At 42.4% G+C, this 13,994-nt stretch overlaps 1 protein-coding gene across 5 annotated transcripts in view; it reads right to left on the bottom strand.

Annotated features, from left to right (window-relative positions):
* Positions 1 to 13,994, bottom strand: part of frmd4ba (FERM domain containing 4Ba) — a 41,341-nt gene that overhangs the window by 1,832 nt on the left and 25,515 nt on the right. For 2 of the 5 annotated variants that reach the window (XM_042227139.1, XM_005947563.3), the window contains exons 9-23: positions 13,260 to 13,325; positions 12,673 to 12,730; positions 12,154 to 12,240; positions 7,213 to 7,289; positions 5,674 to 5,812; positions 4,369 to 4,510; positions 4,137 to 4,270; positions 3,941 to 4,057; positions 3,321 to 3,549; positions 3,125 to 3,181; positions 2,902 to 3,037; positions 1,941 to 2,105; positions 1,082 to 1,845; positions 852 to 978; positions 245 to 477 (exon numbers count right to left, since the gene is read on the bottom strand). In XM_042227139.1, the coding sequence (XP_042083073.1) occupies positions 245 to 477; positions 852 to 978; positions 1,082 to 1,845; positions 1,941 to 2,105; positions 2,902 to 3,037; positions 3,125 to 3,181; positions 3,321 to 3,549; positions 3,941 to 4,057; positions 4,137 to 4,270; positions 4,369 to 4,510; positions 5,674 to 5,812; positions 7,213 to 7,289; positions 12,154 to 12,240; positions 12,673 to 12,730; positions 13,260 to 13,325 (2,531 nt within the window). Of the gene's footprint in view, positions 1 to 234; positions 478 to 851; positions 979 to 1,081; positions 1,846 to 1,940; positions 2,106 to 2,901; positions 3,038 to 3,124; positions 3,182 to 3,320; positions 3,550 to 3,940; positions 4,058 to 4,136; positions 4,271 to 4,368; positions 4,511 to 5,673; positions 5,813 to 7,212; positions 7,290 to 12,153; positions 12,241 to 12,672; positions 12,731 to 13,259; positions 13,326 to 13,994 lie in introns of all 5 variants that reach the window. The other 3 variants (XM_005947565.3, XM_005947566.3, XM_005947564.3) reach the window with 2 other exon arrangements.

Below are 13,994 nucleotides of genomic sequence, written 5' to 3'. Positions count from 1 at the left end.
GTGACCACTGGATGACAATGTGGCAGTTGAGGAGGAAGTAGGACAAGCATATTTATATATTTTTTCTTAAGGAAGCCATGCAATCACAGTATCAGACATGACACTGAATGATCAGTCAAACATTTCAAAAATGCAAAGTTCACTTCAAAACATCAACAAGCAGACTCACGAGTCAGACTGCGGGCACACTAAAAGAAGCAACTGCACGGGGTCTGGCCAATGCTGTTTACTTACTATGAGCTACCTTTAGAAAAAGACACCTTACTGAGCCTGTGCCCTCTGGAGGATTGTGGCTGCGCAGGGCTGGAGGCCACCTGCCTGACCCGACAGCCAGGGGAGTAGTAGGAGGAGGGGGAGGAGGAGGGAAAGGAAGAAGAGGGCAGGGAGGAAGTGGAAGGATAACCAGAGGAGGAAGAACTAGCAGGGATAAAGGCACAGCGCCTCTGGCCATCAGGGCTGTGCCAGGAGTCGCCATATCTATAAGAGAGCAGGGGCCAGTGGACAGTTAGGGAGAGCAGAACCATTTTTAAGCTCTTAGGAGGAACTGACTGCGGGCAGCACAGATCCTCTAATCCCATCAATGAATACGGCTGTGAAATTAAACACTGGCCTGTTTGTGGATTCAGTTTCATAATTTATAGGTGAAGGTAAAGAAAAGATGAAATTGGCAACACATTATTTCACATTGCTGATGGGTGTAAGGGATAAAACACCAAATAGCAGCTCGTGTTTTCTGTAGCCATCCCCTCTAGGTAATTAAACACTAGCACTTAACTCTGAGGATAAGAAGGATCAGGGAGTGGCTTATTGGATAAGTAGAAGAGCTGAGGGCCAGGTTTTTTCCCTCTTACCTGCTGTGGGTGGAGTGGGCGTAGGAGGCTGTGCTGTAAGAGAAAGACTGCGGTGCATGCACGGGCATGTCATATTCCAGCATAGCACTGCCGGTCATGTGACTGTGCCAGTTTCCACTGGAGGCCACTGAGGACATGGCAGAAAAATGGTACAAGTCAGAAAACAACCCACCAACATGTAGAACCAGTGTTAGAAACATAATTCAGAGGACATTGTGAAATTGTCTAACCTGACGAGTAGGAAAGGTTCCTGCTGCTGTAGGCTTGTGGTGCATGTGTGGTTGGATAGCCCAGACTCTGCTGGGAGCCTCTGTCATACTCATAGTCGTACGCAGCCTGTTTTTGTGCAGTGTTACGTTTGTACCAGCCTCTCAAGTGTTCAGCCACCAGGGCCTTCTGGATGTTCTTGTTGATCTGTTCGTTGCTTCGAGGCACTGGACGCTGCCTGGATGGCCGTATCGTGGCGTACACGTTCTGTGATGCACCGTCTATCTCGTCATTACCGTAGTGACCATACACGCTGGGGCTTTGATAAGCTGTTTGGGTGTGGTGGTAGGAAGGGTTAACATTATAGTGTCCCTCCATTTCATTGTCGTAAACATAGACTCCATTGGAGTAAGGCTCCGGTTCTGGGTAGTTGGGATAGCCTGTGACATAGTAGGTTGTTGTGGTGGGCCGAGCCCGAGGATGGTAGGCATAGCACCGAGTGTCTGGCTGAGCCAGGTTGGGCATGCTGCCCGTGTTGGCGTACATGTCTTTTCTGTGGCGCCCGCGCACTCTGCGCCCGTGGGTGTGGTGGTTACCAGGGACGCTGTATTCCACACTAGACTGGCTTGTGTAGGAGGAACCGTCATCGAGCATTTCGGTGCTGTTGCTGCGTCGAGCTGACGGGACAGTCAGTGTTGGCATGGATGGTTTGGTCTCGATCATGAGCTGAGACTGTGACTCCAGACTCCCGCTACGCTGGCGGAAGTGTTGTGGAGAATCCTCTGATCTGCAATTAAAATTAAAGGTTAGTGAATGTAATGCATAAGAGCCGTTTATGAAGCGGGTCTTCAAAATAATGAAAGAACTACATAAAGCTCATACCTCAGCTGTGTGCTGCTGTATGCGTTGCGGGTGAGGAGGGGAGTGGGTGGCATGCTGCGTGCATCACGTGGCTGCCTGGAAGCTGCTTTACATGGGCTGCTGTAGACCGATAAGGTGTCATTGTGACTGTAATGGTGCGCTTCCTGGTCTTGGTCATAATGTAATCTAGAACACAGATAGGAAATATGTTCAGATGATTAACACCACTATCTTCTTGACAGTAAATCTAGGAAAGGAAGAAAAAAAAAGGAAAAAACAAAACAGGGTTTGCTCGACTGCGGCACTTTAGTCATTCCTTACACCTGAATGAGTTCCACTGCATAGACCATTAATCTTTTCATGCAGCAGCAAGCATTATGACTTTTACCACCCTTCTTTTAAATGAACCTGAGAGTAAAACATCACCCGCACCACTCTAAACACTAGCTGGTGTTTAAACAACATTTCCAGCACCGCCTTCTGTTTCCCTTTTCCTCTCAGCTTGGGATTGTTGTTTGCTCCTTTACAGGCAGAGACATGTTGTTTTTTCATCTATTTTTAAAGCCGGTGTGTTTGGGCTGATAAGCAGACTGTTGGAGAGGCAGGAGAAGGAGGGAGGAGGTTGACTGTCAGGAATGTAGCTCTGGATCTACTCTACAGGTCTGTACTAGCTTCACGCTTCAGGCCCCTGGAGAAACAACAGGCATTGCGTATCTCCACAGAAAAACAGTTCAGCCATGTTTCCCTGTCATCAGTCATCATACCCATCAATCCAGTGGTTCTCTCAACTTGCCTACATGTATCTTTGTTTTTATTTTCTTGCATTTTACACGCATACTTTCCAACTGCCTGTGTGTTGAGCTCTGCCTGTATACTGTGTCTGAACAGAGTTGTGTAGCTGCTCACATTCAGTCTCCTCTTCAGTCACAGTGTTAGGACACTAATAAAGTATGCTCCATGAGTGTGGGTGCTGGTCGCATACCTGCTGTCTGCGAGCTGGTCATTGGCAGAGGCTCGTCTGTCTTTGTTGTAATGAGCATCCAGAGTGTCTGCGTGGTGTGGTCTGGGGGAGTATTGGACTGAACGAGACCGCTGCCTCTGGGAGCCAAGCTCATCATCTGGGAGTGAAAAGTCATTGTTTTAAGTATAACTCATTCATAAATGAGATGGGATTTAGGAAGCACATGCACACTGAGCACACTAACCATCATCCAGAGGGAGGCTGTCAGATAGCGAGCTGAGTTCTGAAGGCTGGGGATCATCTGGTCAGAGGACAGAGAGAGACAAGTGTTCTAAGAAATGTCTCTGATATTATTATCCACAGTCTTGTCTCACTATGACTAATGTTCTACAAGCTCTGATATGCAAGTATGTGTCACTGCCACTATTCGTGAAATCTACCTCGTAAGATCAGTGAGGCTCTCTGAGTGGGTTTCTGTCCTTTTTTGACCCTGTAGTCGTTGATCTGCTTCTCAATCTCTTTCAGGTTTCTCATAGCGTCAAGATAGTTGTGCTTCCTTTTCCTTTTCACAGTCTTGCACAGGTCAGCCTCATTGGCTAGCTTCATGGCTGCTTCCACAATCTTTTGCTGCAAGGCAAACCGACTCTCCAGATTCCTCAGATGTGGATCCTGTTGGAAAACACAAGACTGACACAGTTAATGGGGACTTTCCAAAAAACACACAGATCTTGTCGGAGCAGAGGCATCCATATGAACAAAGAAACAGACATAAAGCACTCAAAGCTAAAAACACAAAGACATCAGTCTTTTAGTGTCATTTTATATACTCATCTTTAGTTAAAGACAGAAACTAGGTACAGCTCCCCATAAGAGTCTCATATGATTTGTTACACAGTGTAGGCCTCAAAAACAGAACTGAACTCCAAAAGCCTCACTTTAAAAAGTCAGTTGATCTAAATGAGCCGTAGCTAAACAACAACAGTGGGGCACTAATGGTGTTTCAAGTGTCACAGCAGCCTCACACAGCAAAACCACAGCACAAACAAATATCTGCATTCACCTCATCATAGGGGAAAAGATCATCCAGTTTGAAGGCTGTCCCAACACGCCGTCGCACTTGAGGAACCTTCTCACCTGTGGCCAGGGGATATTCCTTAGGCAATCTTCCTGTAAGCTCCTGCAAATGAGAATAGCAGCCAGAAGTCAGCTGAGAATTTGACACTTTTGGAAACAAATCCAGTAAGACAGACACTCACAGCTTCTCTTAAGCAGATCTTTTTCAGTTCTTCAAGTTTCGCTGACAGTTTGTCTTGAAGTTCCTTTTCCTTCTTTTTCAATTCAGCGATCTTCTCTTTCTTCTGTTCCTCGCTGACTTCAGAGTCAGCAGAACCTGGAACAGGGACAAAATAAAAAAAAAAAAATCAATACATTATCACCTATTAATCTGATGTAGAATAGAAGTCATTATTTGATTATCTGTCTGCTTACCAGTTGAGATGAGGCTTCCATTGCTGGCCATTATTAGGTGATTTTTGCTCTCAATACTGGAAAGTTTAGTGATCCGGGGGGCGGAGATCTCAGTGAGGTCTACTGCGATGTCTCCTGAACTCCTGGTAGTGGTCATCTTTGACTGTAAGTGAGGAAAGAGAAGATTAGGAGGAGAAAAGGGAAGGCGATAGTATTTAATTTTATTGATAGCACAGTGCATCATGACAGCTGCAGTGGCATGCTAAATATTTATCATCAATTGACTTCATTGACTTCCTGTGCATGGCATCAAACCTGACATGCCATGCGCCTCCAAGACATAGCCTGAATAACTTCATATAACTGCAACTGCACACACTCAACCATCTTAACTATGAAATGCACATAACACACATAACACCTGCCTCAGTGCTCAAGCCCAGTGTGCGTTTCCGGAAGAGTTGAACACTTGTTCCAGGATCTTTGCTTTTAATTCACAGTGTATTTTACTTTTCTGTGCTTTCCAAACTAAATACTTTCTTTGTGCACATGTGCCTTATCCCTTATCCCCACCTTAAGCTACAAATAAAACAAAAATACGTAAAATACTACAATTCTATAATGAATACTATATCCACAACATCATAAAAGTATTTCCTGGGGTGCAATTTCAAGCACTTTGTGCACTTTTAGTTTCATTTTGCAAAAGTGAATTAGAGAGGGTCTGGTTACATGAATTATAACAGCTTTTAAACTTAAGACCTAACAACCTTCCAACATAAAACTCAATGGCATGGAATCTGTTTACTTTAAAACTGGAAGCCCTCGATAAACTCTGAGTCAAGATATTTACACTAGTCACGAGTAAGGGACACGGATCAGGCAGTGTATCACATGAAGAACAGTCATTGTTGTAAAAGGCTGTGACACAACAAACCGTTTAAACATCATTCGGTCACTGTTCAAACTGAAAAAGACTGCAAGCTTTTCTTTGTTGCAATCCATCTAGAGGTTACTCCTTTTACAGCCTACTGAAAATAGGTCAACACCACAAGACAAACTAAAAACATGCAAATAACAAGAAGATTTAGCATTCAAAATTTAAAAACTAAAAACAAGGAAAAAGTCCGTTATGGTCTCTTCAATCTTATGATTGACTCTACTCCAAGAAACCACCATGCATATTCTCTAAACACATCAAACAGTGTAAATTACTGGTGTAAACTGGTGTAGACTGTTTCTTTGTGTTTCACAATAGAAAAACTGGCAGACAGTGTGAACAAAGAAAAGTGAATCATGGAGGAGAAAAAACAGGCAGACACTCACTTTGCTTTGCTTCATGTCCAGGTAGAACTGGTGCTGACTGATGGCCATCACCCAGATGGTTTTAATTAGTGAATGGCTGGCATACCACGTGTGAATAACCAGGCCAGACTGTCCAAAGGTTCGCTTGGTCACTGCTCTTCTGTAGAAGATAAGATGGACATCCAATACTTGCTGTATTGCAGATACAATCTGTTTAATTGCTTAAATTCGAGTGCCTATAATATGTTCATTTAAAGATTCCTCATTTTATTTTGGGTGTGTACCTAAAGCCCAGTGTGCCCCAAACAGTCCCAGGAAATATAAGCCAAACTAATGCTGGTCTAAGATCTGTTGGCTGGTATCAACAGTATGAATCTGGTATGTATCCAGAAAAGACTACTCGTCACATCATCCCATAAAGCACAAGGTTTTAATCAACTTGTTTTTCATGTATTCATATTACAAATATATATTACAAGGGAATGACAGTAAAAAAGAAAAAAAAATCCAGCCAAGTTTGGCTTCCACTATAGCACAAAGAGAAAAAACAGTAACCCACAGCCAATTCTTATTTATTGTTTTCAAATCAATCTTTAAGTCATTTTTGATTGTCCTTCAGTATTACGGTGCTCACTTAGCTCTGGCCTGTGGGCAAATGATCAAATGCTTACGTCAGCCACATTAGCTCGCAGCATAGTGCAACTACAGACTCTCCTATTCTTGTGAGGACACTGTCATCAAAAACTAATCCACCGGGTGCTCAGTTTCTCAGAGAGCATTAGAAACTCCTAAAAGTCAGCTCTTACTGGCAGCAAAAGAACATGCTTGTTTGTGGATGAAACATTTTAAAGTCAGACCTAGTGGACACAGCTCTAGCAAGTTGGCGAAAATGGAGAATGCGAGGCAGTCATTCTATGCTTAAGGGCGTGCCAAACTAGCTGCTAGCTAGTTAACCTGATTACAGAGCGATAACATGGATAACACATTTATATGGGTACATAAAGGAAGTAAGGGCTCAAGTGTCAACGAAGCATTTCACGTAGTTCAGCAACAGTGTTTGTTATCTAACTACAGTACCCGTTACATACATAACAGCTATATAACAAATCAAAGGAAATTAGAAATAATTGGACAGCATAAGGAGAACAAAAATATTATTAAATCTAATTAAAACTAATAATTAAAACTTCTAGATCTCTGTGTAATAATATACTAAGTAGATATGAGGAATAATTTTAAATCTGAAGCTGTCTGTTAGGTTTAATAATGGCTTTAACTGCTGGAAGTGGCACATTAAAGCTTGTGTTAAGGGCAGAGGGCTTATAACAACCTTAAAATAATAAACAGCCACTGAGCAGCAGGAAAAGACTCATTTAACAGACATGTTAAAAGGCTTTAACAAGGTGTCCTAAATGGGCCAGTGGCTGCAGATGACCTTCACAGTGTGTAAGGTGTAGGATAAGGAAGCAAGAGCAGTTACTAAAATGGGAACACTTCAGAATACAAGAAAAGCAGCTATTAGGTTAAGTGAAGATAAAGTAAGTGGGTTTGTCTTCTGACCTGTGCGGGTCGTTCACTTCCACTGAAAACTTCTTCTCACGGAAATACAAATTCTCCAACTGCTTCCACTGAAACAACTGCAGAGACACAGAGAGGGTTGGGCGGAAAGGAGGGGAAGGGACAGACAGAGATAGATTACACATCACTGAGCACACATCAGCCAACACAACACTATAGAAATATGGATTTACATTACATGAACAAAAAAGAGGAATCAATACCACCAAAAGATACTAAGCAGAGAGGCGGGTATCTAGAAAACTGGCTTAGATTCAGCCACAGCAGCCTGCCTGTGAACACGGTTTATAACGTATACAAAATAACTGCTCAAGTCATGAATGGGACTCAGTGGGCCAGCCAGTCAGGTGTAAGTTCAGGCTAACAAAAGAGCAATTATGAAGCTGCTGCAACTGCAGGAACAAAACTGTGCCAGGCAGCAAGCCAGCTTTTCATTTCTCTCTGTTGAAGAGAACAGACACGACTTCTCTGTGTCAGAAGAAACATCTGTTCTACCGATACGGAAACAACTCAAACAGATTTAAAGTTTTTGTTGCCTTTCAAGAACTCTTCTCTGCTCACGTACAGGAAAAAACATAATAATAAGTCCAAAACAATGGGGCTGCCAGTGTTCATAGAAACTGCTTTACCTGATACCAACTCACGAGACAAGGACTGAAACGCCCCATTGTACAAAAACGTATATATATACACACACACATGCTTCTCGGGCTAAGAATCCAGTATCCAGTTCCATTTTCAGAGTTTATTCTCAGTAAAACAAGTACAGCACATCACAGCAGTGACAGACACAATGCTTTACACATTACAGAAAGCACAGCACACTAACAATCTAGAGAAGAGCACAAAGATACTAAAACATGCCAACTTAAAGATTATTTAAATCAGCCTGACAGGTAACTAGTGGACACCACAACATGGCTTACCGTGAACGTTGTATCTGTGCTCATCAAATCTCTGAGGAATTCTCTGGACTTGTATTGAATCCTTTGACTTTCCCACAGAGCTTGAGCTTCTTCGAACAATACTCTCTCTTGTCTGTTGTGAAGCCAGATAGGTGTTGCAAGAGTTTTGGTTGAGATAGCCACGCCCCCCCCCCCCCTCCTTAACCCCAACCCCTCCTCCACCTCTCTCTCCTCCTACGATAGCAGGGACACCTCCTGCAGCCTCCAGTGCTTAGTACTGCTCTGCACTCTCCCCCCCTTCTCTTCTATGCAGCTCTCTTCCTTTTTGGTCAAACCAGATAAGCAGGTTGTACACAGCTATTTGATGAACCAGATATTTCACCTTTGCTCTGCTTACTGTCACTCACAGACATTTAAATGCCCCACACTAAATGTGGGAAGTGTTCTGCCGCCCTTACTGTAAACAGAAGACGGAGCACTGCCATGTATAATAATCCACTACAACCATCTCCCCCACCAAGAAAAAATGCTGGCAATAAGTAACTTTGGGATAATCATTAATAGCAGTGGCTTTCTTTGCCATTGTGAGAGCAAGTGAGCACACAACATGGCCCAAATTACCCTACAACCTGAGCCTACAATACTGAAACTGTACATAAATGCTTAGTTCAAACAGGGTATTCCAGCATGACAGATCATTCCACTAAATACTGCACTCCTAGCAGCTGGTAGACACATTTAAAGACCTAATTTTCTTGTGGAGGTCCTCACGAAAATTACCACTGTCTAGTCACCACCATTTAACATCAATCACACAGTAACAACTGATACTTGTGTTGGCTCACTCATTCTGCTAGAGAAACTTCACACCTGTGTGCCAGCGCATAATAAAACTCTAAGGCGGCTTCTGGTAGAACCACTGCTCGAAAAAAATGTTAGAGATGTGACACACCTCAAACTCGGCAATCACGAGACCTCTCAAAGAGGAAACAGTCCATGAAATCACCCAGATCACATTTAGAGAAAGCAGAATCAGTTTGCTAAAACCAGAAAACTAACCGGAATTAACAGCACACAAAAATTTTCTGTCTTCATTTTCTGTCATCTTCCTTGTTTTTGCCAAATGTGTCATTACAGGCAGGTGGAAGTGTGCCAGAAATGCCTGTGGTTTCAGATGGGATCAGGCTGTTCTCATGGAGACACACCCACAAGCCCAAGGACCCCCAGGGCCACAAGTCCTCAAAAATCATACATGGATTTTAAAAAGGAGCCCTGACTCACATGCCAATACAGAAAAAGATCTGCCACACCCATCAAAGAGTACGTCACATACCAGGGTTCTACTTGAACACTGTACATTTCCAAGTCATGACACAACATGACACACAGCTCAAAGTGGTGATAAACTGATAAAAATGTAGCTCCTGGAACAAAAAAAAAATCCTGTTTTATTTCATAACAGGAGTGAGGTGAGTTGAGTGAAAATAGGAAAAAAACAAAAACACACACCATAGAAAAGAAGTTTGTTCAGTTTTTATTTTTCTTGAACAGAGAGTGAGAACACTTTTATACCCCCAGCTGACACTGTCTCGTAATGACCTGAAGACTGGTTTTGGTTCTGCTGGCTCATCGTACGTGTGGACCAGCATGAGGTCCCATTACATGAAGGGAGAGAGCCCAAGTGACGCAGAGAGAGAGAGACTGACTCCTGGTTTAATTTAAGAAGAAATTAAATGTCGACTTGCCATCTGCCTGAGTCCCAGAAACAGTTGTGGCACTCCAGTTTTGCTCCTTCATATTAAAGCATCACAGGCTTCCTAATTACAATTCTGCATCTTTTTCCTCCCATTCCACATTCAGATCTTTGGGATACATAATCAGTGGGTGTTATCTACATGCTTATATACAGTTCCATTATGTAAGCATAATGGAAGCGGGAGAGTATTCACTTTACTAAATATGTCACTTTTCTAAAGCACAGCAGGGAAAGGGGCCTTTTCAGTTTCAGGTTATTCAGTTAAAAGTGATCAAAGTGGGGTGTGTGGAAAGAAGATAATATTGGGTTAAGCTATCATAGCTGCTTTTTAGTTTTACTAGACTTATACAATCAAAAAATAAAAAAAGCAGCACTGAGCAAATGTTTTGTCCTCTTTAAATCAGCACTACAACAATGGCAGCAAGTACTAATTTCCTGTTATCTATTTAATGAAAAACTGTTCAAAGCAACATTGTTGAGAAGGGAAAATGTTCACACAGAATTGAAAATTACATTTAAAACTGCCGTGATGGTCAACTGACCTCCCCTTAATACTAAAATCCAGCACCTCACCCACATCCACAGATAACTGTTTTGTTTTGTTTGATCAATTGTGTTCCCTCTGAGACACACAGACACACACACACACATAATTACCATAATGAATGTAGCATGCTGAGAGGGGATGGGCAGGAGGCAAGGAGGGATGGGATGGGTGGAATACAAGGGCTATGAACTAAGACAAGAATACTACCCGGATATAGAGACCTCCCTTCAAGGTAAAGGAAAATGAGGGAAACAGAGGCTTCTAATTACCAGCAAGAACAACAAAAAGAGTTATTAAGAAAAAAAAAAGCCACATTCTCCCCCCCCAACAGGAAACTCTTATGAAGTTTTTATGCTCCTGCCCTGAGTAGAAGACTTAGAAAAGGCAAAAAGGCAGTCTTGCTTTGGATGAACATTTCCAACATCCCAAAATACAAATTCTACCTATCCACTTGGCTGTCGAGGAGAAAACTCTGGTCCCAAAGCTTTGCTGCTTCCCTGGAGCACCATAATTACCCCTCCTATAGGACTGCTGGGAGGGCCACGCTGTGCGTCTGCCCATTAATGCCTTGCCTCAGTACTGCACACCCTGCTATGTCAACAGGTTCATACTGTATAAAAGCAGCTATGATGAGACTAAAGAAAGAGGCCAGTGAAAATGCCTGGGTAGAACATTATTAAATGACACCTCCCAGACAAAGGAGACAACAATCACAGACACAGCTACACATTAAGAACGTTTGCCCTATAAGCAGGGAATCTTTAAACTGCAATGGATACTATACAAACTACATTATTACCAGAGTGATGTTTTAAGACACACACCACTACAAATTCAGTACAAGTTATAAGTATAATTTTAAAGCCACTAATCTTATATAACTGGAGTAAGCTACAAATTATAGAAAAAAAACCAGCTTTGCAAGAGCTGTTATTTTTATTTACTTTAATAACACACTGGCCTGGTGATATATTTTTAGAATTAATCAAAAAAGGACTATGACACTATTTTTTCAAAGTGTAGGTCTTTGTGTATTTTACCACTTAAACTTAGCAAGCAGATTTTATAATCCATACCACTCTGCATTCCACCCCTGCTAATACTGGTCCATACTGTATTTACTCCTGCAGCCTTGAAAGCACTACACACATACTGACACTCCAAAATATTTCCCCCCCCTATCTGTGTTCCTCTTTCTCCTGACTGGCATGGGAACCAGAGTCTTAATTACACCTATTTACAGTCTGGATGGATCATTAACCAGCCAGCAAGAAACACATGAGTGGAAGCAGAGTTGTCATCAGACAAAGCCTTTCAATGACCCTCAATGCATCATACTTCCACAAACTTAAGAGCTTTCAACTTTACATTCGATGAGTGACTTGATCAAGTATTAAATGGCACTTGTAAGAAAGCCAGGTCTATTTATAAAGCCCACACCCTAAGCTAGTCTGAGTAACTTTGCAAACCAAACAAAAGCAACAAACAAGTAAAACAAGTAAATTATAAATAGGAACGCAGATCCAAACCAAAATTTAACATATCCCTTTTTTAGTTCAGGCTCTGTGTCTCCATAAAGTTTCATGCAATTTGGCAAAGTAGATTCATCTGACAAACAGATGAATGCAGTACAAGTATACCTTCACCAAAGACAGGACAAGAGAAAGAAGAGCAACTGTGGCAAATACAGCAGCTATAACGAGAGGTCAACCCACCTGTCGAGGTTTCAGCTTATCCTGCCAATCGTACTGGCCAATGCCTTTATAGCTGACTCCCAGCCACCACGGTATTCCTTGCTTGTCCTGCAGGAAAGCACACACATGCAAATAAACCACACTTTCACTCCTTAGAGGTAACTTTATTGGTGTGTCTAAAAAAAAGAAAGAGGCCTGTTACCAAAGTAATTACCCTGTTAGGCTCACAACAATTGCAACTCAAGAAGAGATCAAATACATTTAAGCTCTTAAAACTTCAACACTGCTGTTTGATCTCCTCACACACCTTGATTTAATTAGGTTTGGTAAGGGAAAAATAAAACTGTGCATGAATAAGAAAGTGAGAAAAGCTGAATGGATAGATTGCTGTCTTAGCTGAATCAAAAAGCTCACATTTCAACCATCATAGGAAAAAAAAAGTAAGTAGGAATAGGGGTTAGATTGATGTGTTTAGACTAGATGTAGACGTAAGCTTGTGTTAATGTTAAGCTACTGTATGACACAAGGCACTGCCATTACCTTCACTGGGTAATAATGGACTCCATATGTTGGCAGGGACTCCACCAGGGCCAGATACCTTCAGTGAAAGAGGAACAGGTTAACAGGAATTCAGCCACTTACACTTCATCACTGTCATCTGGCTGTTGTAATACAACAGACTGAGTGGGATTTAAGCTACAGCCATTGAGAAGCCACAATCATTTGAAGTGGCAAGCTGATCGATTTGTTTCAGGGCTGTGACAGAGTCCATTGATCAGTTCAAGGGCAGAAATCATCGGAGTGTAAATGACCCAGGGTTGCACAGAATTACAGTCCTGGGAAAAACAGTGCAGGGCTGACACTCTCCCAAGGCTGGCTGGCAAACTGCCCACTCTAAGAGCACCTCCTCTAATTAATGACACATTCTGGCATGGTGACAGTCACCTCTTAAAACAACAGCCACCACAGAGCAGACATGTTAAGTTAAAGAGTAAGACCTGATGTAGAAGCTGCTGTAATGCAGAAGAGAAGTTCAGCCTTAAATCATTTTTAGTCTCTCTCTCACACACACACACACACACACACACACACACACACACACACACACACACGTTTTCATGACTTACTGAACAATGGCTTGCCCTCTGGTCAGTCCTATCAGCTTCTTGTAATGTTCAATCACTTTTTCCTCACTGTAAATGGATAGATAAAACATTTAATGAATAATCCATCAAGTGTAGCATATTGAAGCCACAGAGGGATTGCTGTGCGAGGGCCATTTCTCCAACACACTTTCTGACTGCTCATGCAGAAAATGCAGTCTGCCCTACTGGCTTGCTAATGGCTCTCGTCTACCTCTCCTGCAAACACCTCACATTTACATCCCATTGTAATCATTTCTTAACAGCCACACTGCAAACATACTGAAACTTAACACACAGAGAAAGCGAGAACGACAGACGTGTACATGTGGTCACCCAAGCACCATAACAATGTAATTTTAATTAGGATATTAAACTGCTGTATCAGCTTCAGAGACTGTAGCAGCCTCAGATGACCAAGATAAGCAAGAGCAAAGTGGATTGAAGAGGCAGACAGTGATCTTTCAGACAGTCTGTGGCTGTCAGCACCTCCCAGTGCTCTCCAGGACTAATGAGCAAAAGTAATTAACACGACCCAGACGCTAATGAGTCACACTGTCAGAGGAAAAAGCTTCTGACAATAAGAGACTAGGTCTGCATTCAACCTTGACACCTAAAAAAGCTCATCAGAAGAGTTAACTGCTGTGTTCAACCAGGCGTTGCTGACCAGTGAGCAGATTTATTAGAGTTGTGAAGAAAGGGGCTGTGGTGTTGGCTGAA

The sequence above is a fragment of the Haplochromis burtoni genome, unplaced genomic scaffold (genome assembly GCF_018398535.1).
Source record: "Haplochromis burtoni strain Fernald_Lab_line unplaced genomic scaffold, NCSU_Asbu1 Contig_245, whole genome shotgun sequence".
NCBI classification, from domain to species: Eukaryota; Metazoa; Chordata; class Actinopteri; order Cichliformes; family Cichlidae; genus Haplochromis; species Haplochromis burtoni.
This window is presented reverse-complemented; position numbering and strand designations above follow the sequence as displayed.